Source organism: Thalassophryne amazonica, chromosome 21 (assembly GCF_902500255.1).
Source record: "Thalassophryne amazonica chromosome 21, fThaAma1.1, whole genome shotgun sequence".
Lineage (NCBI taxonomy): Eukaryota > Metazoa > Chordata > Actinopteri > Batrachoidiformes > Batrachoididae > Thalassophryne > Thalassophryne amazonica.
In genome coordinates, this window is record NC_047123.1 from 20,273,079 (window position 1) to 20,297,351 (window position 24,273).

General features: G+C 39.9%; 1 protein-coding gene across 4 annotated transcripts in view; it reads left to right on the forward strand.

Moving 5' to 3' along the window:
• The window catches only part of mideasa (mitotic deacetylase associated SANT domain protein a), a 32,515-nt gene extending 21,075 nt beyond the window's left edge, over positions 1 to 11,440 (forward strand). For all 4 annotated transcript variants that reach the window (XM_034162034.1, XM_034162037.1, XM_034162035.1 and 1 more), the window contains 6 exons: positions 685 to 760; positions 3,011 to 3,099; positions 8,648 to 8,791; positions 9,054 to 9,182; positions 9,343 to 9,509; positions 10,628 to 11,440. In XM_034162034.1, the coding sequence (XP_034017925.1) occupies positions 685 to 760; positions 3,011 to 3,099; positions 8,648 to 8,791; positions 9,054 to 9,182; positions 9,343 to 9,509; positions 10,628 to 10,874 (852 nt within the window). In that variant the 3' untranslated portion in view covers positions 10,875 to 11,440. The remainder of the gene's footprint in view (positions 1 to 684; positions 761 to 3,010; positions 3,100 to 8,647; positions 8,792 to 9,053; positions 9,183 to 9,342; positions 9,510 to 10,627) is intronic.
• The last annotated feature ends 12,833 nt before the right edge of the window (positions 11,441 to 24,273 follow it).

A 24,273-nucleotide genomic window follows, 5' to 3' on the forward strand; every position in this document is an offset into this window, starting at 1 on the left:
AAAATGAGCAAATATTTGCACAAAAACAAAATAGTCATATATATATATAATTAGTCAGTTTGAACATTAAATATCTTGTCTTTGTGGCGTATTCAACTGAATATATTTTCAAAATCATTGTATTCTGTTATACCCCAACTTAATTGGAATTGGGGTTGTAGACTGTGGTTCAATTCCAATTGTGTGCTTCAGGCTACATGTATGTCGCTGGACAAGGCACTTTCTCTGCTTCCAGATACTTAGTATGTACAACCCCAAATCAAGAGAAGTTAGGATGGTATGGGGAAAAAGCAACTCCGCTGCATCATGGGATGGCTTAGTGTGTAGTTCATGTGGGCACCGTTTGACTGCTACTAAATGCCTACTAGTATTTGGACAGAAGTCACTGTGTTGGGTGGGTGTCTTGTCCAGGGGGAGTTGTAGACTCTCGGTAACTTCACCCTATAGTATTTGTGGATAAGTTTTCTGTACCTGTGCCAATGGGCCTCAGGGCCTGTATAGAATGTCTAATTTTCAGTATTACCATGTATATACCACACTACAAAACATTTGTCTCTTCAGTATTCTTAAATATATTCCCATCTTCCCATTCACCATATCTTTCCTCTGTGTTGCAACTGATTGTACACTAACTGTATAACTTCAGTAATTTGTTGATTGTGGTCAATGTTTTTTCTTTTGAAGAGGACGCTGGGACGTTTGATGCTTGAGGACACAGTTTTTCCCAGAGGTCATCTCCTGGCGGATTATCACTACTCAGGTGAGTCCAATGTGATTGATGTAAAACGTATCAGGAACTCTTATGCTGTGTTCACACCGGATGACACATGAGCGCTTAAAATAATTAAATAAAAGTAATTAATTGAATCGTATTTGGAGTCAGTCTGGGTCAGTCTGCCCCATTTCGTGATTATTAGGCTCCATTTTGTATTTTAGTATAGCCGCACTTGAGCAAATGATTCTACCAGAGTAAGCTGCTTTTTAGCGGGAGTTTGCGCTCTTGTTCCGTCGTAAAGTGTGGCATTTCTCCCACGCAGCTAGATGCCTCTGTTTTAGATTCTGGAATAAGTTTGTGCGGCTGCGTTTTGTTGCAATGGGCTTTAGACAAACTTTGCAGCGTGCAGTCACTTTTTCCATGTCTGTCGCAAACCACTGATGAAACTCGCTCTCCATTAGCGGTTAGCCATGTTTGTTATTGTGGGAAGGAAACGGGAGGGGAGGGGGGAGCTACGGAAGGTCCTGGGGACAAAAAGGTGCGCCGCAGCAAGAGGAGAAAAAACTAGAATTTTTTTATTTTTTAAATTGTTCGCAACAAAAGACTTGAATTTATCGATAAAATCGATATATCGCCCAGGCCTACAATAATGATTTAGTTGCATCCAACTGTACTTTGACAAGGACACATATTCAGTAGTTTTGGCTTTGTCTAAAACTGAAATGGATCATAAATGAAATTGTCAGTCTGTTTTAAGTGAAGACATTCAACTTTAAATTTGAGGGCATTTACATGTACGTTTTGTAAAAGGTCTTGGAGTTACATATCTTTATATACAACCCCCAAAATTTGTGGGTTAGGAAAGTAACTGGACAGTAAAGTAGGTCAGATCTGGGAGCATCTGCTGGTGACATGCTTTTGCTGTATCCTCTACACCAGTGGTTGCCAACCCTGGTCCTTGGGGGCTCTCGAACCTGCACATTTTCCATTTCTCCCTGCTCTTCCAAAATCTGAGTAGTTAATTCAGGTGTGCTCAACCACTTGCGCACTATTGGACACCTAATGGATAACAGAAAACATGGCCTTCTGTGGTACATCAGCAGTCTCCTCTATTGTCCAGATTTTTCAGTACGCTTTAACTTTTGTTTGATCTGTCAACAGAACATTTTTCAAGAGTTGTCAGATTGGGGTTTTGTTGTTGTTGTTGTTTTTTTTTTTTGTTTTGTTTTTTTGTCTACCACTACTTGACATCTAATGTCAAATGATCTCTGATGTTCTCTGAATTCGTCTCCTGAGTGTTGACAGTAATACAAATGCACCTACTTCCTGCAGGATGGTCTTGTTCTGGCTATCTGTTGTGAATAAGGTTGTTATATTTTTCTTCTTCTTCTTTTTGTAATCCTCCACCAAACTGCAGTCTTTCAGGCCTTTTGCATCTTCTTCTTAAGAAGGAACCAACCATTTTGTGGTTGCACATAATTTTGTAATAGATCTGATGGAATTCAAATGATTATTTATTTGGCTTGATTCTTTACGTCCGTGCTCCTGAGATTTCATATTTAGAGTGCATACCAGTGTTTGGTGTGCCGCTGTACAAGGCACTCAGCAGCGCAGTGGGAGCAACTCTGGGATTAGAGAAAGTGCAGTTAAGTGGTGTTCTTCCACCTTGCACACCCATGTTATCTGCTCGGTCAAAGGATTGAACCTATGACCCTTCGGGCTACAGTCCACCTCTCCAGCTTTTAAGCTTCCAAGCTGATAGCAGCAGATTTCTCTGCACGGGTGTGAATGAAAGTGTGACATACAAACACACACCGGGCAGTGGAATGGAGGAGCCGCTTTATTCAAATTTATGCACGAGCTGGCATTGTTCAATTGATTTGGATATAAATACCCTCAAACTGAAGCTACAAGTCTTCACGTGAACAGCATTTTAATTTTCATTTCAAGTCCATGATGCTGGTGCAGAGCCAGAAAGATGGAACTGGTGTGAATGCAGTGTTTTGTAACATAAGTAAATGAGGACGCAAATAAAATTTACTTTGGCTGTGCTGAATAACTGTATGATGATTTATAACTGGAGGGAACAAAACCCACATTTAGTCACTTTAGACTAAATGTGCCGTGTCTTTCCATCTTAAAGCATTTTGACCCAGGGACAACGTGGATTTGAGCTTCAGTCGACACTCGTGCACTTTACTGAATATGTGTATTAAACCTGCATAAACTTTCTTTTCGCACACCAAACGACACACAGATTATTTGTGACCACAGTGCTTTGTGATTTCTTGTCAGGGTCTGACAGCTGGACTGCAGAAGAAAAGTCTTATTTCAACAAGGGGATCTCAGCTTACAGGAAGGACTTCTTTATGGTGCAGAAACTGGTACGCGAAGTAACTTTTTACAGAAGGAACTTTTGTTGTAATGTCTAATCTGACTGCTGCTCAGTGTGGATGAAGTAAAAAATGATCAGAATAAATATTACTACAGGGCTCGTGTTGCACTTTAATATTAATCACAATTACATTTATATTTGTGATTTTTAGATCAGTTGCCTTTAACAAAAAGTAACACTGCCACAATTCTGATTTCAGGCATTTAACAATGTTTGCAATGTTGGTGGGCAAGGTGAAATGCATTATGGGAATTGGGGGGGTGGGGGGTGGAGGAACTCTTAGCCCTCAGTAAAGTCTGTAAAATTTTGCTTCAGATTACGACTGGTGACCTCAGCAAGGGCCACAATATTGAAGCTGGGATTCATGATGCATCTCATTAGTGTTGTAAGCAATGACCCGTTTCAGAACGTTGCCTCTCAAAAAGCCAAAAAACTAAAGTGTCATACCTGGAGTCAAGTTGGAACTACACTTCCACAACTACTCCAGACGTGACTAAGACTCACCCATTGGGAGTAGTCATAAAGAAATTGTGAAACGGTTCACACTAGTCCAACTAGTCCAAGCCACAAAGTGCTTTGCCCCCTCCCCAAAAAACCCCACGATTTTCTCCGATGCAATATCTTGTCACGTTGTGTGTAGATGTGGTGGAACCACACATTTGATGCATCTGGTCTCAATGGGTCAATCTATGGCACTTGATTTTTACAACATAGGTACTCCCCTGGGTTGTAGATAAGCTGATGAGAGGTTAGGGCTGTTTGGTGCAAGAATTGTTTATGTACACACGCACAGACTTGATATTAAAACCACTTTGACACTTGCACAAATTTGATCCTGCACTGGCACACAATCTTGCGTGCCAATGAGTAAACTCGTCGTAAACTGTGCGAGGTCCTGCGCGCAATTACACACATTGACACACAGTGTTTGCGAATAGGTTGCGCAATGTTCATGACTAGTTCACACAAGTGGCATAAAATTTGTGTGCCAGAAGTTTCAAAAGTTTCTTTGCGCACTGTCACACAGCCTCACAGTTTACACACAGTTTACTATGAGCAGTGGTGGGTGCATTTCTGCTAATCCACTAATTAGCGAACCTAACTTTTTTGTTAGCAGATTAGCTTTTCAGCTAACTTCAAAAACCATCAGCGGACCAATTAGCTTCCGCTAAATTTAGTTTCGCTCTATTTTAGTCCGCTAACGTTTTTTTGCTGGTATAGTCAGTAAAGGCGAACGGTTAAAAACGTTTGTGAACCCTAAAATCACACGTTAGGTCCTGCTGTTGTGTTTTGAAGTAGTCCAGCAAATGTAAACGGCTGAGCTCAACCCTACCCCAGCAGAAAGGACCTGGCTGCTAGGGATGGAGATCGAGAACCAGTTCCTTTTGAGTATTGTTAAGAAATGATTCGCTCCACCGACATCAATAAGCTTTTTGCTTAACGATTCTGTTATCGGTCCTTCAGAGTGGCCGTTGTTTCGGGGGTGTTTTTTCAGGAAAATGGTCATTTCTCTACATTGATTACAGACCCTGCAGCTGGTCCGTAATCAACTTTTCTGCAGCGCGGCTTTGCTTTGAACCTTGAACCAATCGAAGCAGTGGTTCGCAGGTTGAAGCAGTGCTTTGATCTATTGCTTCGTTTATTCTTTCTTTCTTTCGCTTAGTTTTCCCCCGCTAAAACCCTAAAGAGCATACGTCTGAGTATTATTTACCTTTTTTTTATGTTAAACCGACCTGTTATGGTCTTCTGAAACAGTTGATAGATGTATTCTATAACTTGAAAACGAGAGCGATGCTAACGCATTAGCATGTCTATGGCGTTTTCAATGTTAAAAGTTAGCATTAAGCAGTTGCAGCTGTCATCATGTTCAGGTGCATTTGTTCTCAGATTGTAATATTTTTTAAATTTATTTTTGTTTATATATTAATAATCTAATGATTACAACCCCTGGCAAAAATTATGGAATCACCGGCCTCGGAGGATGTTCATTCAGTTGTTTAATTTTGTAGAAAAAAAAGCAGATCACAGACATGACACAAAACTAGTCATTTCAAATGGCACCTTTCTGGCTTAAGAAACACTATAAGAAATCAGGGAAAAAAATGTGGCAGTCAGTAACTGTTACTTTTTTAGAGCAAGCAGAGGGGAAAAAAAAAAATATGGACTCACTCAATTCTGAGGGAAAAAATTATGGAATCATGAAAAACAAAAGAACGCTCCAACACATCATTAGTATTTTGTTGCACCACCTCTGGCTTTTATAACAGCTTGCAGTCTCTGAGGCATGGACTTAATGAGTGACAAACAGTATTCTTCATCAATCTGGCTCCAACTTTCTCTGATTGCTGTTGCCAGATCAGCTTTGCAGGTTGGAGCCTTGTCATAGACCATTTTCTTCAACTTTCACCAAAGATTTTCAATTGGATTAAGATCTGGACTATTTGCAGGCCATGACATTGACCCTATGTGTCTTTTTGCAAGGAATGTTTTCAGTTTTTGCTCTATGGCAAGATGCATTATCATCTTGAAAAATGATTTCATCATCCCCAAACATCCTTTCAATTGATGGGATAAGAAAAGTGTCCAAAATATCAACGTAAACTTGTGCATTTATTGATGATGTAATGACAGCCGTCTCCCCAGTGCCTTTACCTGACATGCAGCCCCATATCATCAATGACTGTGGAAATTTACATGTTCTCTTCAGGCAGTCATCTTTATAAATCTCATTGGAATGGCACCAAACAAAAGTTCCTTGCATCATCACCTTGCCCAATGCAGATTCGAGATTCATCACTGAATATGACTTTCATCCACAGTCCACGATTGCTTTTCCTTAGCCCATTGTAACCTTGTATTTTTCTGTTTAGGTGTTAACGATGGCTTTCATTTAGCTTTTCTGTATGTAAATCCCATTTCCTTTAGGCGGTTTCTTACAGTTCAGTCACAGACGTTGACTCCAGTTTCCTCCCATTCGTTCCTCATTTGTTTTGTTGTGCATTTTCGATTTTTGAGACATTTCAAGTTTTCTGTCTTGACGCTTTGATGTCTTCCTTGGTCTACCAGTATGTTTGCCTTTAACAACCTTCCCATGTTGTTTGTATTTGGTCCAGAGTTTAGACACAGCTGACTGTGAACAACCAACATCTTTTGCAACATTGCTTGATGATTTACCCTCTTTTAAGAGTTTGATAATCCTCTCCTTTGTTTCAATTGACATCTCTCGTGTTGGAGCCATGAATCATGTCATTCCACTTGGTGCAACAGCTCTCCAAGGTGTGATCACTCCTTTTTAGATGCAGACTAACGAGCAGATCTGATTTGATCCAGGTGTTAGTTTTGGGGATAAAAATTTACAGGGTGATTCCATAATTTATTCCTCAGAATTGAGTGAGTCCATATTTTTTCCCCTCTGCTTGGTCTAAAAAAGTAACCGTTACTGACTGCCACAATTATTTTTCCTGATTTCTTATAGTGTTTCTTAAAGCCAGAAAGTTGCCATTTGAAATTACTTTAGTTTTGTGTCATGTCTGTGATCTGCTTTTTTTCTACAAAATTAAACAACTGAATGAACATCCTCCGAGGTTGGTGATTACATAATTATTGCCAGGGGTTGTAGTATATACAATATGTACTTATTATATACAATTTTAGAGAAAGAGACAAAAAGAACCTGAATAGAAACACAACAGAAAACCAACTAACAATGAAAATAAATGCATACAGAAATAAGTGTTTCCTGTGAACACCTAGTGACTCTCACACTTCCATTTCATCCGTCTTATTTAAGTTTAATGACAGTTTGTTTCGGTCAAACCATATTTTCAATGTGCTAATTTCTTCAGTGATTTCCTCCAGAACTATCTGCCAAGCTAGAAAACTGCTGCATCCTAGTAAGAGCAGAATACTACTGGAATGAATTTGAATAAGGAAAGTTTTTTTTTTTGTTGTTTTTTTTTTCTTCTTACCTAAATGGATGCTGCACTCACTGCAGTTTATCGTCTGGAATAGTCCCAGATTGCATTTCAGAGCTTCTAGAATTCAAACATTTTCATGCAGCTGTTGTTGGGGGTAATTTTGGGTTACGGCTTTTTTTGTTTTTCACCACTTTGAGCCCTGAATATGTCAATTGTGAGTCACTTTTGTGCGGATTAAAGTTACTAACTGGGACTCCTGTCTTGTTGCGAGAAAGAAACAAGAATCGTCCTCCGTTCTGTTCACACAGCTCCAAACGCTGCGCGGCTCTCTGCCGAGTCAAGTTAGAACGATAGAATCCAGTCGGAATTAATAACTTCAAAGCGAAACACCGTTTTGTTTATTTTTATTTATGTCCAGAGATCAAGGATACAGTGACTAATTTCATATTTATTTACTTTAAGACTCAATGAAATACATAGAAAACCTGTAAAGCCTACTTTTAGTACAAAGGTCACGAGGTTTCGGTAAGGGAATTGATAAGGAATCGGATCGATAAGCAGAATCGATAATGGCATCGATCGATAAAATCTTATCAATACCCATCCCTACTGGCTGCTACAAAGAAAGAAAGGGAGGGGAAAAGTCATTTACATTCATAGCATACAGTGCCCCTGACATGAGCAAAAGGCATAAACTGTCATTTTTACAAAGTGAAAATATCACAAATATATTTTAGTTTTAAAATAATGCACTAATTCTGAAAGTTTGAGCACTAAAACTCAGATGCCAAAAGGCATTATGGGAAATTGAGCCTCCTCATCACTGGGTGGGTGGTTGTAAAACAAACACACAAGTTATTGTAACCTGTGTTGTTTTTTACAAATAAATCTGTATTTGTAAATATGTAAAAAAAAAAAAAAAATGCATTTGCAAAACTGAAAATTCTGCTTAAGTGTGATACAGCGCACCGAATGGCGACTGTATGACAGTTAAATGCTATTTACACTCCCCATCCAGTAGATGGTAGTGTTCTATGGATTTTGACCCAAAATGCATCAGCAGCGCTTGAACTCAAAACTGGCTTGTCAGAAGCTGACAGTGTACCAGAGTCAATACTAAAAGTTAGTGGTTATTGGTTAGCTGTAGTTTCTGCTAAAGTTTGTTTTTATCCATTTATCGGTTAATAGTTATAAAAGTTAACTTTTCAATTAGCAGATTAGCTGTTATCAACGATAACGTTTTGGTTAGCTGTGCCCACCACTGACCATGAGTTTACTCCTTGGCAGGCAAGATTGCGTGCTAGCGCGGGGATTGCATTTATACAAGTGTCAAAGTGGCTTAACACCGTAGGTGTTCCATATCGGATGGCATCTTCACATATGCTCATTGTTATGCTTGTTTACATGAAACTGACCTCTATAACTCAGGATTGTTTGTCAAGAGACTTTTTACTTTTTGAGAATGCGTCCTGTATATCTTGTATTGACACATGATGATGTGAGTGTGCAGTTTAAGCATGGCGTTTTCACACTTATGTTTGTTAAATCTAAATTCCAGCGCAATAAAACATGTCAGGACTTGAGACTATTCAGGTGTCTCCTTTTTTTGACAATTTCCAGGTGCAGACAAAGACTGTGGCTCAGTGTGTAGAATTCTACTACACTTACAAGAAGCAGGTGAAGATCGGTCGCAATGGGATTTTAACCTACGGCCCTCCAGATTCACCGGTGGACAAGGTCACAGAGGCCGTGGTGGATGTAAAGGTGGAATTTCTAAAAAAAAAAATAAAAAATAAAAAATTATATCTATGTTTAAAAATGGATTATTACAGTAACTGAAATTGAGTGCATGCATGGAAATGTTAAAAAAAAACATCGGGGAGTGGGGGGGGGGCTTCATCTTTAGAATTTGTTTGTTTTGAGTTCAGAAAAGTTTGGTGTTCTAAACCTGACATGTTCAGAAGTTGTTTCATGTTTTGTATGAGGGTTTTTCTTTTTTTTTAACCATCTCATATGTACACGTTAGAGTTCCCAGCAGTCGAAGCCAACTCAAGTGGAGACGAACGAAGAGGACAAACCGGTCGTTTTCTGTGAACTCAACCGAGAAAGCAGCCAGCTGTCGAGGGCCGCTCATTCACTGCAGGCTCACGACTATGTACGTCTTTCATATACTGCTTTTCCATCTCAAACCTTTTGAGTTTCCCACTTGCTTCCTTTCACATCTAAAAGCTCACTGAAACACAGTTGATAGCATCTGTGAGCACATGTAAGAAGTCCACTGTGTGAGATATTTTAACACCTTCGTACTACTGCAGGCTGGAACCGTGCTGGTACTCAAAGAGCCCGATGAGGTGACTAAAGAGGCACCGCAGCAGTCTGCGCCTCACCGGCCGCGATCCGAACCCGCACCAAAGAAGAGCAGAGCAGCAACAAAGCCCCCGCAGGACCCCGAGGGAATCTTTCCCTGCAAGAAGTGCAGCAGGTATGACGGCATGATCAGGGATCTGTTTGGATCGACTGATTGGTAAATAATTGACACAGAATTGGTTGGCAATATGCCTGAACCACCGACCCATGTTACGGAGTCTGGTCAGAGGGCGAAAAAGTCTAAGTAAAAGGCGCACCACGCGGTGTGATTCTGCTGCTAGGTATATGTGTGTGTTTAGTATGCAAAATTTAATAGGCCTTAGGCAGGGGTTTTCAATCCGGTCCTCAAGGGCCCTGGAACCTGTACATTTTCCATCTCTCCCTGCTCTGCTACAATACTAGGGGAGCTACGGCCACTACCTTTGCACCCCCCCAGATCCAAACCAAACCAACTTTTTTAGGTTCCTTAGATGACCCCAAAACACAATCAGGATGTTCCCAAAAATAAAAACTCGCCTCAAGCCAGTTATCCAAGATGGCCGCCAGAACAGTCCCCCCCCCCACTTAAACACAAATTATTTGTCATTAAGTCAATTGTTTGTTCCTACTATGTATTTTAATGATAATGGTCTTTTGGACGCCATTTTGAATCTTAAACCCATGAATGAACTTAATTCAGGCACAAATGAGTTTGCTGTGACCTGCAATTGTCTTCCCATTGAATCTCTGTGATATTTAAGTTGTTTATACAATATGTTGTGTAAAGGTGTTTTAGTGAAAAACCCTATTTTGGCAGCCATTTTGGATAACTGGCTTGAGGCCAGTTTTTATTTTTGGGAACATCCTGATTGTGTTTTGGGGACATCTAAGGAACCTAAAAAAGTTGGTTTGGTTTGGATCTGGGGGGGTGCAAAGGTAGTGGTCTTAGCTCCCATAGTACAAGCTATGCACCTGAATTAGCAAATGAGCTTGTGGCAGAGCAGGGAGAGATGGAAAATATGCAGGGTCAGCGGTCCTTGAGGACCAGATTGAGAACCCCTGACCCGAGGGATGCAGTTCTTTCACAGGTATTTGGTGCCACCTAGGGTTGTGGATGTAGATGACATGTAAAAGTCTGTAACTTGCATATAAGATGGCCCCATTTTTTTAAATGTATTTTCAAAGTTGACAAAAAACACGCTTTTATTTGGGCCAATGTGGTTAATGATGCCATATGTTTTGTGTGTACTGTAGGGTGTTTTATAAAGTGAAAAGTCGAAGTGCCCACATGAAGAGCCACGCTGAGCAGGAGAAAAAGGCCGCGGCCCTGCGTCAGAAAGCGGAGGAAGAGCAGGCGGCGGCTGAAGCTCGGGCCAGGTGGGCGGTGGATTCTGCATCAGTAGCATCACATCAGGGCGGGGACATGGAACAGGCAGGAGGGGTCAGCAACCCGGAAGATTCATCGGAGGAAGAAGACTACAATGATGAGGACTGGCACTGAGGAGGCCTGAAGCAGAGGGAAAAATAAATGGGCGTTTTTCAGAGCCGACAGATCCAACGAGAGGCGGAGTCATGAAAAAGACGACAACGTGGCGCCTTTCACACTCCGCCCACGACTGTTATCCAGCAGGCGTCGGCTTTTGACACAACAGTATCTTTAAAACATTCAGAATGTGTTTTTGGTGTAAATGCTCTTATACTTTATGCTTCTGCCAAAATTACTTCTCTTATATCCCTTATTTAATTGAACACTTGGCAAAACATTTGAGATAATCAGGATGTCTATTAAGCAAATTTCCTTGAAGTGCTCGTCTCGCTGGCAGGTTCACACATCATGTAAGAGCTTGTACTTAAAGTGCTGAGTTTTGCAAATTTCCTTCTACTTTTTAGGTGGGTTGTGCACTTTGTTTTTACAAAAAGGACATTTAAAATGAACATGTTTAAAAAAAAGTATATATCAATTTGCCATATTTATTACACTGCATTTTGCAATGATTTTGATAATATAAAAATTTGCAATATCACATGTGAATGGAAAAGTTTATTAAAATTTCTACTTTTCTGAAATTTTTGTTTGTGTATATACATATTTTAGAATTGCTAGTTTAGGAGAATGCAAATTTTGTGCATTTTTTTTTTTCCAAGTTCCCTTGATGACCCCAAAGCACAACAAAGATTTTCCCCAAAATAAAAATGGGCCTCAAGCCAGACAGGTGGCTTCCTAAAATAGCTACCAAAATACAATATGATCTTATTAATGTTGCTTTAAAGCATGCATTTTAAGAGAAAATTTGTTTGGTGGCCATTTTGGACACAATGATGTGAAGCTCCCCAACAACTTCAGCAACCTATGGGTGACCCAGTAGGTGGAGCTAGTGGTTCACTCAGGCACTACTCATCTTCAACTGCTTATTCCAATTAAGGGTCATGGAGGGGAGCTGGAGTCATAGGGCAAGAAGCGGGGTACACCCTGGACAGGACGCCAGTCTGTCGCAGGGCCACAGTGGTGCAGCTTAGCTAAAATTTCCATAACATTTATGCATTTTGTGATAAAAGCATAGAATTTGGCGCACATATTCTAAATTGACTGCTTATTTTCGGATATGGAACCATCCTGGAGCTGACCTCTAATGAGCTACAGGGGTCAAAGAATTACACAGGGGTCAAAATTTAAAAACACTCCAATCATAATGAAAACTAGAAGCACTCAGTGCAAACCTCCGCCAAGGCCATGGGGTCACTGACGCCATAACATCTAAACGCTGGGGAATCATTGGACCTATAAGTCTGATTGCTCAGTAGTAAAAAAAAAAAAAAAAAAAAGTTTCATCTGCTGTGACTGGATAGCACGTATCCTTAGCGCTTGGCATCACAGTTTATTGCAACTTGCACCTTTCCCAGAAGCTACATCATCTGAGTCACCTGAACACTGATATTGATATTACATGTGCTTATAGACAAAAACAAATGAGACAAAATTCAATTTATTATTTAACTAAACTGCAAATATAAATTTTTTAATATTTATGAAACACTTCTCTAAACAAGGCCATAGGGTCACTGACCCTAAAGAGATTCCCTCCTTGGCACAGTGATCTATTTCTTTTTGTCTCTTTCTCTAAAATTGTATATAATAATTAGATTAATATATAAACAAAAATAAATTTAAGAAATATAATTTGAAAACAAATGCACCCGAACGTGATGACAGCTGCAACTGCTTAATGCTTAACTTTTAACAGTGAAAATACTATAGACATGCTAACGTGTTAGCATCGTGATCTGGATCACCACTAAAATGTAATCACTTATCCCTCTTGTCATTTCCAACCACTAAACAAAATTTCCGCAAAAATAAATTTAAGAAATATTACAATTTGAAAACGAATGCACCCAAACGTGATGACAGCTGCAACTGCTTAATGCTAACTTTTAACATTGAAAATGCCATAGACATGCTAACGCGTTAGCATCGTGATCCGGATCGCCACTAAAATTTAATCACTTGTGCCTCTTGTCATTTCCAACCACTCCACAAAATTTCATCAAATCCTTTTGAGTTATCCTGCTGACAGACAAACAAACGCGACCGAAAACAACCTTCTTGGCGAAGGTAACTATACTACATTATTTGATCATAACGATTCCAAAAAGGTATAGTTTGGTCTGTCTATGACTGAATGTTCTGGAGTTATGGGCTAAAAACAGCAAAAATGGTGACAGGTCAGTTTCACTTTGTACAGGGGTCAAAAGTTAAAGTTCCTTCAATTTTGGTAAAAAGTGATGCAAATTACTGGTTGAGGATTATTAAATGGAATAGTTTGCACCATCTGTCATGCTTAGTTGTTATACTGGGTAACATATAGAATCCAATGGATGTTGACCTTTACTTTGGACACCAAGCATTTCAACACAGTCAAAACTATTCCATTTATTAATCCTATTAGCTCAACCAATAATTTGCGTCACTTTTAACCATAATTGAAGGAACTTTAACTTTTGACCCCTGCACAAACTGAAACTGACCTTTGTCACCATTTTTGCTGTTTTTACCCCACAACTCCAGAACATTCAGTCATATAGTCCAAACTATACCTTTTTTGAATAGTTATGATCAGACAAATAATGTGGTATAGTTTACATGATTGGAGCTTTTTCAAATTTTGACCCCTGTAGCTCATTAGAGGTCAACTCCAGGATGGCTCCATATCTGAAAATAAACATTGTTAATTTAGAAAATGTTTGCCAAATTTCATGTTTCTAATCACAGAATGTACAATTGTTTTGTGATGCTGCCCCACTAACATAGACAAAGCATTCACACCCACACGCACACCTACAAACAATTTAAAGTTTCCAATCCACCTAACCTGCATGTCTTTGGATGTGGGAGGAAGCTGGAGCACCCAGAGGGAGCCCACGCAAACACGGGGAAAACATGCAAACTCCACACAAAGGCCACAGGTGGGAATCAAACCCATAATCTCACTGTGAGGGAACAGTGCTAACCACTAAGCCACCGTGTTGCCCTGAACTAATGGTTCATTATATTAATTTCTCCCTTGTGGATGTATGCAAGATACTAAGTCTACCTTCTGTGGAAGATGATGCATATTGGTCTATTGCAGGTGTTGTATATCGATTATGCATGTTGGATGGTTTTCAGTTTTACATTTTGAGATTTACAGTTTCAGATTAGAGGATGTGGCAATTCGGCAGCAATCAGATGTGGTATAATTCAGTTGTTTACAGTGAGCATGTGCTCATTAGTGAGATTTAAGGCACGAGCGTCTGCTTAATCGTAGGTTGACCCTTACAACTCATTTGCTGCCCTCTTGCTGCAGATATTAGACTAGACTGAAGTGACAGGAAGTAGGAAATTCACTTAACTGCATCTTAATGGCAGGGTAAATGAAATCACAATTTAAATTGTGCAAGAAGGATCATAGAAGCTGCACCTTGAGACTGATTTCAGGATAGAAGTGTGGTAGAAAGACCTCCTCAATGAGGTTCGAGCTGGTGGCTTCGCTTCTCCAGGACCTCTTTCTGGTCTAGGACCTAGCTTAGACATGTATGCACATCAATTAGGGGACAATAACGCAACTGTTCTAGACTAATATGACCCCAATTGTAGCGGGATGAAGGTCCCGGGTCCTGATTGAAAAGACGTTCCCGCTAGCGTGGCAAATGGGGAATTCCCCTTTGGCTGACCTGGTAAAGGAATGGTCTTTAGTGCGAGCCGTCTGGGTTCGATCCTACCACCATTCCGGCCACAAAGGTCCTGCCGTCACAATTTGGCGTCACAAACAGGATCTGGGTAGTCACAGAACATGCTTAAATGCACCTGTGACTTTGGGGCGAAGTCAAAAATGGTGGGGAGATATGTAGTGGGATGAAGGTCCCGGGTCCTGATTGAAAAGACGTTCCCGCTAGCTTGGCTAATTCCCCTTTGGCTGACCTGGTAAAGGAATGGTCTTTAGAGCGAGCCGCCTGGGTTCGATCCCACCGCCGTCCCGGCCACAAAGGTCCTGCGGTCACACAATGAACAACTTGGGGTATGTGCCAAAATCTCTCTTCAAGACAAACAGCCTGAAAATGACCACGCCCTTTTTCGTCCCGAGTGTTACTTCAAGTATAACTATTTTCTAAACTGCAGCAGCTACAGATTTTCCAAGGTATTCAGTATGGTCAGAATGACCAGTACATGTTTAGAAGGGTCTCAGAAGAGAGTAAAATTTCAAATTTTGATATTTTAAGAGAAAACCACTGGAAAACACTAGGTCAAATGACCTACATACAGTCCGGAATCGCCACATATTTAGTAACAAACTTTCTGGGCTTAAATTATGTGTGTACATGTTGGGAAATTTCCATAATAATCTTTAAAACATTTAAGATCTCTTGATACTGCTGTCTGCTAAAGAAACAAGTTTGGTATTTTTCACTTTAAATCAATATTCCATTGGTAACAGCATGACTGAAAATAAAATTTCATTATATTTGGCAATTGTTTTTCTTTTAATGTACAGAAGTAAGTTGACTCGCACTCTCGTGAGCGCTACTAGCTTAGCTTATGGCAAGCTAAAAGTGGCTGCTCTCATTTTGGCTGAACTTCTATACAGTTTTTGTATGTTCTGTGTTACTATGTGCCTGCGGCGACGTGCTTGATGAATTCCTGTGCAAAAAGTAGTTCCCAGATAATTGTGATATTTGGCAAGAACTTGTGTATCTCGTGTGTTTACACCTGAATGATTACAAGTCAATACTCGCACTCATCCAGCAGCATCTTCTCATGTCGGAAACTTCAGCGCCATTTTGAAAACATCCTGAAACTGGGTCAGGCGAAAGTAGTCCGTTGAGCTCAGTCTGTGGGCGAGCTATCCCACAATGCCAAAATAGCAGAGATGTCACTCTGTTGACCCTGTGGAAATTGCATTGGCTTTAAGAAGGAGCAACAATTTCCCATTTTGACAACGCATCAGTGTGTTACTTTATTTCATTTTTTACAGCTCCGCCACCTGTTAACCTCACAGGAGTTCTGACAGAAAAAAATGCCATAGCGGGTCAATGTGCATTCCTGCTATATGCATAGCAGGAATGCACATTGCCAATCACCTGTCCTGGGGCCGACACTGGAAACAGCGATATCCGAGAGAGCTTGTTATATGCATAGCAGGAATACTCATTGGCAATTTCCCAAGCAGGGGCTGAGACAGGAAAAAGTAATATGCACACTTAAGCATGTTAACATCTGCAGAACCGAGGACACACTCTAACCACCGGTGGTGAAAATTTGGTATGCGCTTTTGGGTGTGTTGCCACATATGAAATAGGACACATGCTTGGTATGGTGAATTATGTCCATTACCTGTTGAATGTCCGCTACAACGCACTTATTTTAGCCATTTTCTCTTAAAATATCAAAACAGAAATTTTACACTTTTCTATGACCTTCTCAAATGTGTATTTTTCATTCTGAGTACCTTAGAAAATCTATAGCCATTGCAGTTAAGAAAATACAGCTGTATTTGAAGCATTTTCTGAAGCACTTTCTTGTCCTTGTGTGTGTGTGTGTGAGTGAATGTTTGGGGGGGAAGTGAAATTTTCTGAAACGATCGGTTCATTTGTTTTACAGCATCAGGAAACAGCGCCCCAAAACAGATTGGTGTGAGTACATTTCTAAATAGCGATTCACACACAAGAAATGAAGCTGGATTTGGTCTTTGTTAACAAAACATGAAGCTATTCCCGTGCATTCTTCAGTCATATGCTTCACGATCAGCTACTGTTTACCTCCAGCTGTCCTTGATGTTGAGCAGAGATCACGATGTGACAGCAGCCATACAAGTGATGAATCTTTCTGTCAAGTGCAGTCAACGGCCTTCAGAGATCGAATTTGTCAGCTCGGCCTCTTGACCTGTGACACCTCTCGCTTTGATTGGCGGCCTGTCCTTCATCCTCATCCACAGCTTTGAACCGGACAGGTTCCAATACACAACTTAGTTAATGGAATTAAACCATCTGTCAGAGTTTTGGTTTGAGTCAGCAGCGTCACGCTCACTGTTATGGAAAGAACAGTTCATCACACACTGTTCGTTTGATGCTTCACAAACCCGATGTCCGAGTGATATCGGTCTCCATCAAAGTAATGCTTTTGTTTTGCTTTTTTTTTTTTCTGTCATCCACTTGCAGTGACAGAAAAGGCACACAGGCAGGTATTTTATGACATTACCCAACCCGTAATTGTGCTGGTTGTAGCTTCTTTATTTTAACATCAAACATTTATACAAATAAATAAATAAAATCTCCTATTCAGTTAATGTGTTATACATGATACATCAAATCAATTTTATTTATATAGCGCCAAATCACAACAAACAGCTGCCCCAAGGCGCTTTATATTGTAAGGCAAGGCCATACAATAATTACGTAAAAACCCCAACGGTCAAAACGACCCCCTGTGAGCAAGCACTTGGCGACAGTGGGAAGGAAAAACTCCCTTTTAACAGGAAGAAACCTCCAGCAGAACCAGGCTCAGGGAGGGGCAGTCTTCTGCTGGGACTGGTTGGGGCTGAGGGAGAGAACCAGGAAAAAGACATGCTGTGGAGGGGAGCAGAGATCAATCACTAATGATTAAATACAGAGTGGTGCATACAGAGCAAAAAGAGAAAGAAACACTCAGTGCATCATGGGAACCCCCCAGCAGTCTACGTCTATAGCAGCATAACTAAGGGATGGTTCAGGGTCACCTGATCCAGCCCTAACTATAAGCTTTAGCAAAAAGGAAAGTTTTAAGCCTAATCTTAAAAGTAGAGAGGGTGTCTGTCTCCCTGATCTGAATTGGGAGCTGGTTCCACAGGAGAGGAGCCTGAAAGCTGAAGGCTCTGCCTCCCATTCTACTCTTACAAACCCTAGGAACTACAAGTAAGCCTGCAGTCTGAGAACGAAGCGCTCTATTGGGATGATATGGTACTACGAGGTCCCTAAGATAAGATGGGACCTGATTATTCAAAACCTTATAAGTAAGAAGAAGAATTTTAAATTCATTCTAGAATTAACAGGAAGCCAATGAAGAGAAGCCAATATGGGTGAGATATGCTCTCTCCTTCTAGTCCCCGTTAGTACTCTAGCTGCAGCATTTTGAATTAACTGAAGGCTTTTCAGGGAACGTTTAGGACAACCTGATAATAATGAATTACAATAGTCCAGCCTAGAGGAAATAAATGCATGAATTAGTTTTTCAGCATCACTCTGAGACAAGACCTTTCTAATTTTAGAGATATTGCGCAAATGCAAAAAAGCAGTCCTACATATTTGTTTAATATGCGCATTGAATGACATATCCTGATCAAAAATGACTCCAAGATTTCTCACAGTATTACTAGAGGTCAGGGTAATGCCATCCAGAGTAAGGATCTGGTTAGACACCATGTTTCTAAGATTTGTGGGGCCAAGTACAATAACTTCAGTTTTATCTGAGTTTAAAAGCAGGAAATTAGAGGTCATCCATGTCTTTATGTCTGTAAGACAATCCTGCAGTTTAGCTAATTGGTGTGTGTCCTCTGGCTCCATGGATAGATAAAGCTGGGTATCATCTGCGTAACAATAAAATTTAAGCAATGCTGTCTAATAATACTGCCTAAGGGAAGCATGTATAAAGTGAATAAAATTGGTCCTAGCACAGAACCTTGTGGAACTCCATAATTAACCTTAATCTGTGAAGAAGATTCCCCATTTACATGAACAAATTGTAATCTATTAGATAAATATGATTCAAACTACTGCAGCACAGTGCCTTTAATACCTATGGCATGCTCTAATCTCTGTAATAAAATTTTATGGTCAACAGTATCAAAAGCAGCACTGAGGTCTAACAGAACAAGCACAGAGATGAGTCCACTGTCTGAGGCCATAAGAAGATCATTTGTAACCTTCACTAATGCTGTTTCTGTACTATGATGGATTCTAAAACCTGACTGAAACTCTTCAAATAGACCATTCCTCTGCAGATGATCAGTTAGCTGTTTTACAAGTACCCTTTCAAGAATTTTTGAGAGAAAAGGAAGGTTGGAGATTGGCCTATAATTAGCTAAGATAGCTGGGTCAAGTGATGGCTTTTAAGTAATGGCTTAATTACTGCCACCTTAAAAGCCTGTGGTACATAGCCAACTAATAAAGATAGATTGATCATATTTAAGATCGAAGCACTAATTAATGGTAGGGCTTCCTTGAGCAGCCAGGTAGGAATGGGGTCTAATAGACATATTGATGGTTTGGAGGAAGTAACTAATGAAAATAACTCAGACAGAACAATCGGAGAGAAAGAGTCTAACTAAATACCGGCATCACTGAAAGCAGAGAAAGATAACGATATGTCTTTGGGATGGTTATGAGTAATTTTTTCTCTAATAGTTAGAATTTTATTAGCAAAGAAAGTCATGAAGTCATTACTAGTTAAAGTTAAAGGAATACTCGGCTCAATAGAGCTCTGACTCTTTGTCAGCCTGGCTACAGTGCTGAAAAGAAACCTGGGGTTGTTCTTATTTTCTTCAATTAGTGATGAGTAGTAAGATGTCCTAGCTTTACGGAGGGCTTTTTTATAGAGCAACAGACTCTTTTTCCAGGCTACGTGAAGATCTTCTAAATTAGTGAGATGCCATTTCCTCTCCAACTTATGGGTTATCTGCTTTAAGATGAGAGTTTGTGAGTTATACCATGGAGTCAGGCACTTCTGATTTAAGGCTCTCTTTTTCAGAGGAGCTACAGTATCCAAAGTTGTCTTCAATGAGGATGTAAAACTATTGACGAGATACTCTATCTCACTCACAGAGTTTAGGTAGCTACTCTGCACTGTGTTGGTATATGGCATTAGAGAACATAAAGAAGGAATCATATCCTTAAACCTAGTTACAGCGCTTTGTGAAAGACTTCTAGTGTAATGAAACTTATTCCCCACTGCTGGGTAGTCCATCAGAGTAAATGTAAATGTTATTAAGAAATGATCAGACAGAAGGGAGTTTTCAGGGAATACTGTTAAGTCTTCAATTTCCATACCATAAGTCAGAACAAGATCTAAGATATGATTAAAGTGGTGGGTGGACTCATTTACATTTTGAGCAAAGCCAATTGAGTCTAATAATAGATTAAATGCAGAGTTGAGGCTGTCATTCTCAGCATCTGTGTGGATGTTAAAATCGCCCACTATAATTATCTTATCTGAGCTAAGCACTAAGTCAGACAAAAGGTCTGAAAATTCACAGAGAAACTCACAGTAACGACCAGGTGGACAATAGATAATAACAAATAAAACTGGTTTTTGGGACTTCCAATTTGGATGGACAAGACTAAGAGTCAAGCTTTCAAATGAATTAAAGCTCTGTCTGGGTTTTGGATTAATTAATAAGCTGGAATGGAAGATTGCTGCTAATCCGCCGCCTCAGCCCGTGCTACGAGCGTTCTGGCAGTTAGTGTGACTCGGGGGTGTTGACTCATTTAAACTAACATATTCATCCTGCTGTAACCAGGTTTCTGTAAGGCAGAATAAATCAATATGTTGATCAATTATTATATCATTTACTAACAGGGACTTAGAAGAGAGAGACCTAATGTTTAATAGACCACATTTAACTGTTTTAGTCTGTGGTGCAGTTGAAGGTGCTATATTATTTTTTCTTTTTGAATTTTTATGCTTAAATAGATTTTTGCTGGTTATTGGTGGTCTGGGAGCCGGCACCGTCTCTACAGGGATGGAGTAATGAGGGGATGGCAGGGGGAGAGAAGCTGCAGAGAGGTGTGTCAGACTACAACTCTGCTTCCTGGTCCCAACCCTGGATAGTCACGGTTTGGAGGATTTAAGAAAATTGGCCAGATTTCTAGAAATGAGAGCTGCTCCATCCAAAGTGGGATGGATGCCGTCTCTCCTAACAAGACCAGGTTTTCCCCAGAAGCTTTGCCAATTATCTATCTATACATGCTGTCACCTGCAGCACGGCTTGTCATAGCTAACAATATAGTCAGTTCTATTCTGTTTGGGTAGCAAACGTTAATACACACTTTTGTTTACATTTGTTATTATATGTATTTGTTAATACAGTTATTTTAGGGTTAAACAGCGCTATTGTACTTTATACGCTAGTTACCAGCTTTGTTTAACCTTGTTGGCTAGCAAGGTACGGTTGGCTAATTAACGGCTAAATTAACGTAGCTCATCTAGCTATAGTTAGCTTACTTTCGTGATTTACACTTTTATTTTACATGGTGTAGATTTTTAATGGTTCTTCAGTTTATGGGTTCGTTAATAGATATCAACAGATAGTATCTAAGTTTGGGGGTTTCCATTAGAAAGCAAGTAGAGTATGGATTTTGTCTTCCTATAGTAAGCTAGCAGGATGAACTTTAGATAGATACCTAAATATTACATCATAGCTTCTCTTTCTGTAATAAAATAACCATATTTATAGCTTAGCCTACTAGCTATAATTTAGTTTTAGAAGTCTACAGACTAGGTAAATGTATACTACAATCTTCTCCTGTATGAATATTTAGGTTTTAGAAGCTAATTCCTATAATATTATGTAGTAACTATATTTCTTGTATATGTTGTTTACTACCCTGATTGTGTAAATATCACTTATATACATGCTGTCCATATTCTTGAGCCACTTACGTGGGTAGGCAGAGTTCCCATGGGATAAAAAGCTTTTCAACCTACCATCCAGGCACCTAAGTGGCTCTACTCTTCTTCTTCTTCTTTTTTTAGTTTTTAGATATTTAGATATACTTTAGTATTCTCTAGTAAAGCTCTACCTTAGAATTGGAATGTATACTCAACAAAAATATAAACGCAACACCTTTGGTTTTGCTCCCATTTTGTATGAGATGAACTCAAAGATCTAAAACTTTTTCCACATACACAATATCACCATTTCCCTCAAATATTGTTCACAAACCAGTCTAAATCTGTGATAGTGAGCACTTCTCCTTTGCTGAGATAATCCATCCCACCTCACAGGTGTGCCATATCAAGATGCTGATTAGACACCATGATTAGTGCACAGGTGTGCCTTAGACTGCCCACAATAAAAGGCGACTCTGAAAGGTGCAGTTTTATCACACAGCACAATTCCACAGATGTCGCAAGATTTGAGGGAGCGTGCAATTGGCATGCTGACAGCAGGAATGTCAACCAGAGCTGTTGCTCGTGTATTGAATGTTCATTTCTCTACCATAAGCCGTCTCCAAAGGTGTTTCAGAGAATTTGGCAGTACATCCAACCAGCCTCACAACCCCAGACCATGTGTAACCACACCAGCCCAGGACCTCCACATCCAGCATGTTCAGCTCCAAGATCGTCTGAGACCAGCCACTCAGACAGCTGCTGAAACAATCGGTTTGCATAACCAAAGAATTTCTGCACAAACTGTCAGAAACCGTCTCAGGGAAGCTCATCTGCATGCTCGTCGTCCTCATCGGGGTCTCGACCTGGCTCCAGTTCGTCGTCGTAACCGACTTGAGTGGGCAAATGCTCACATTTGCTGGCGTTTGGCACGTTGGAGAGGTGTTCTCTTCACAGATGATGTGAAGGAGATGTGTTGCACACTGCATGAGGCAAATGGTGGTCACACCCGATACTGACTGGTATCCCCCCCAATAAAACAAAACTGCACCTTTCAGAGTGGCCTTTTATTGTGGACAGTCTAAGGCACACCTGTGCAGTAATCATGGTGTCTAATCAGCATCTTGATATGGCACACCTGTGAGGTGGGATGGATTATCTCAGCAAAGGAGAAGTGCTCACTATCACAGATTTAGACTGGTTTGTGAACAATATTTGAGGGAAATGGTGATATTGTGTATGTGGAAAAAGTTTTAGATCTTTCAGTTCATCTCATACAAAATGGGAGCAAAACCAAAAGTGTTGCGTTTATATTTTTGTTGAGTATATAATAGAAGATATACGTTAATGAATTTTCATGAGTGAAAATACGGAGTTGCTCCCCTGTTAGTGAAATACAGTGTGGAGAGCAAAGTTAGAGGTATGAGCAGGTTTTTTTTTAATTTATTTTTTTTTTTTAGAATAAATGTTTAATGGTGTTGTGGAAGAAAATTTTGCCGAACCTTGATGACACGGTGAAATAAACACTTTAAGTCACTCGATGGTCTTTTGGTAATTTATTCAAGTTCGAAGTCCCCCACTTGTCCCACATAGTACAAAGTCTTCAGCGGGAGAGTGAAAGGTAACCCACGTCCTCCCTGTTACCACATTTAAGCCCAGAGAGCATAACTCGACCCAGGGCTGTGGCTACAAGCACTGAGCTCTGAGAGGCATCCTGACAGTTAGAAAACATGAAAACATTATTTTCAGGAATTAATGGACTTTATTTAACATGCCACAATCGTGAGGGAACTTGAGGAGGTGAAGGCGGAGGTGAAGATGGAGCTGCAGCCGATGATCATGCATGGTTTTGATACTTCACTGCCAGCAAAGTTCAGTGAGATGAATAAAATCTAACAATGCAGGTATGTACTGATAAAAAAAAAAAAAAACTAAAAGGATTTTTCGCCAGACTGGCGTAGGGTTATGTACAATTGCGGATGCTTGGTGTACAGTAGTACAGTGGACCCGTGGACATGAATGTCACTGCCGAGATAAATGACCATCTGTCTCGACAAACACCTTGTATCTCCAACTAGTCTGTTTTTGTTTATTACAATGGGGTCGTTGGTTTGCCAGCTTGCTGAAATGATTAAGATGATTAAAAAGAGCTTGTGGCTGTAGCGTTGCCAAATGCACTCAGTCAGCGCAAGGACATTAATCTAGGCTGCCATTCAGTAGAATTCCACTAGAATAAAAGAATGCCAACAAAGCACATTTTGATTTTCATTTTTATTTTAATTTATTTACACAACGCCAAATCATTACATAAGTTGCCTCAAAGGACTAAACACAAGTGAACAGGGGGCGTTAATGAACGGACAATGGATAAGCCAAAAAGTAACAATTTAATGTTGTGAATTGCACAATGGAATACAGACAAAAACAACTAGAGGAGTACAGTCAATTGTATACAAGGTGACGTGTGTGTCATGGTCCTGCCCTTGATGTGCTTTTTGTTATGACTTTTTCATTGATCTTTGCTTTCTTGTTCTGTACATCTGTATTTGCATTCCTGCCATGTTCATGTTTTCATTGGTTTTGTTTTCTGTTCATCGTTCATGTATTGTGTAGTTTTGTCTTAGTAGCTGTTTTGCCACATTGTGTCATTAATTGTTACCTTAGTTTTCACTTCAGTCTTGGTTTTGTTCTGTTTATTTAATTTCTTGTATTATGCTTTAGTCTGGCCTTTTCTGTGAAGTTTACTTTTGTCTCTGCTTTTGTTTTCAGTTTATCACTTAGTCTT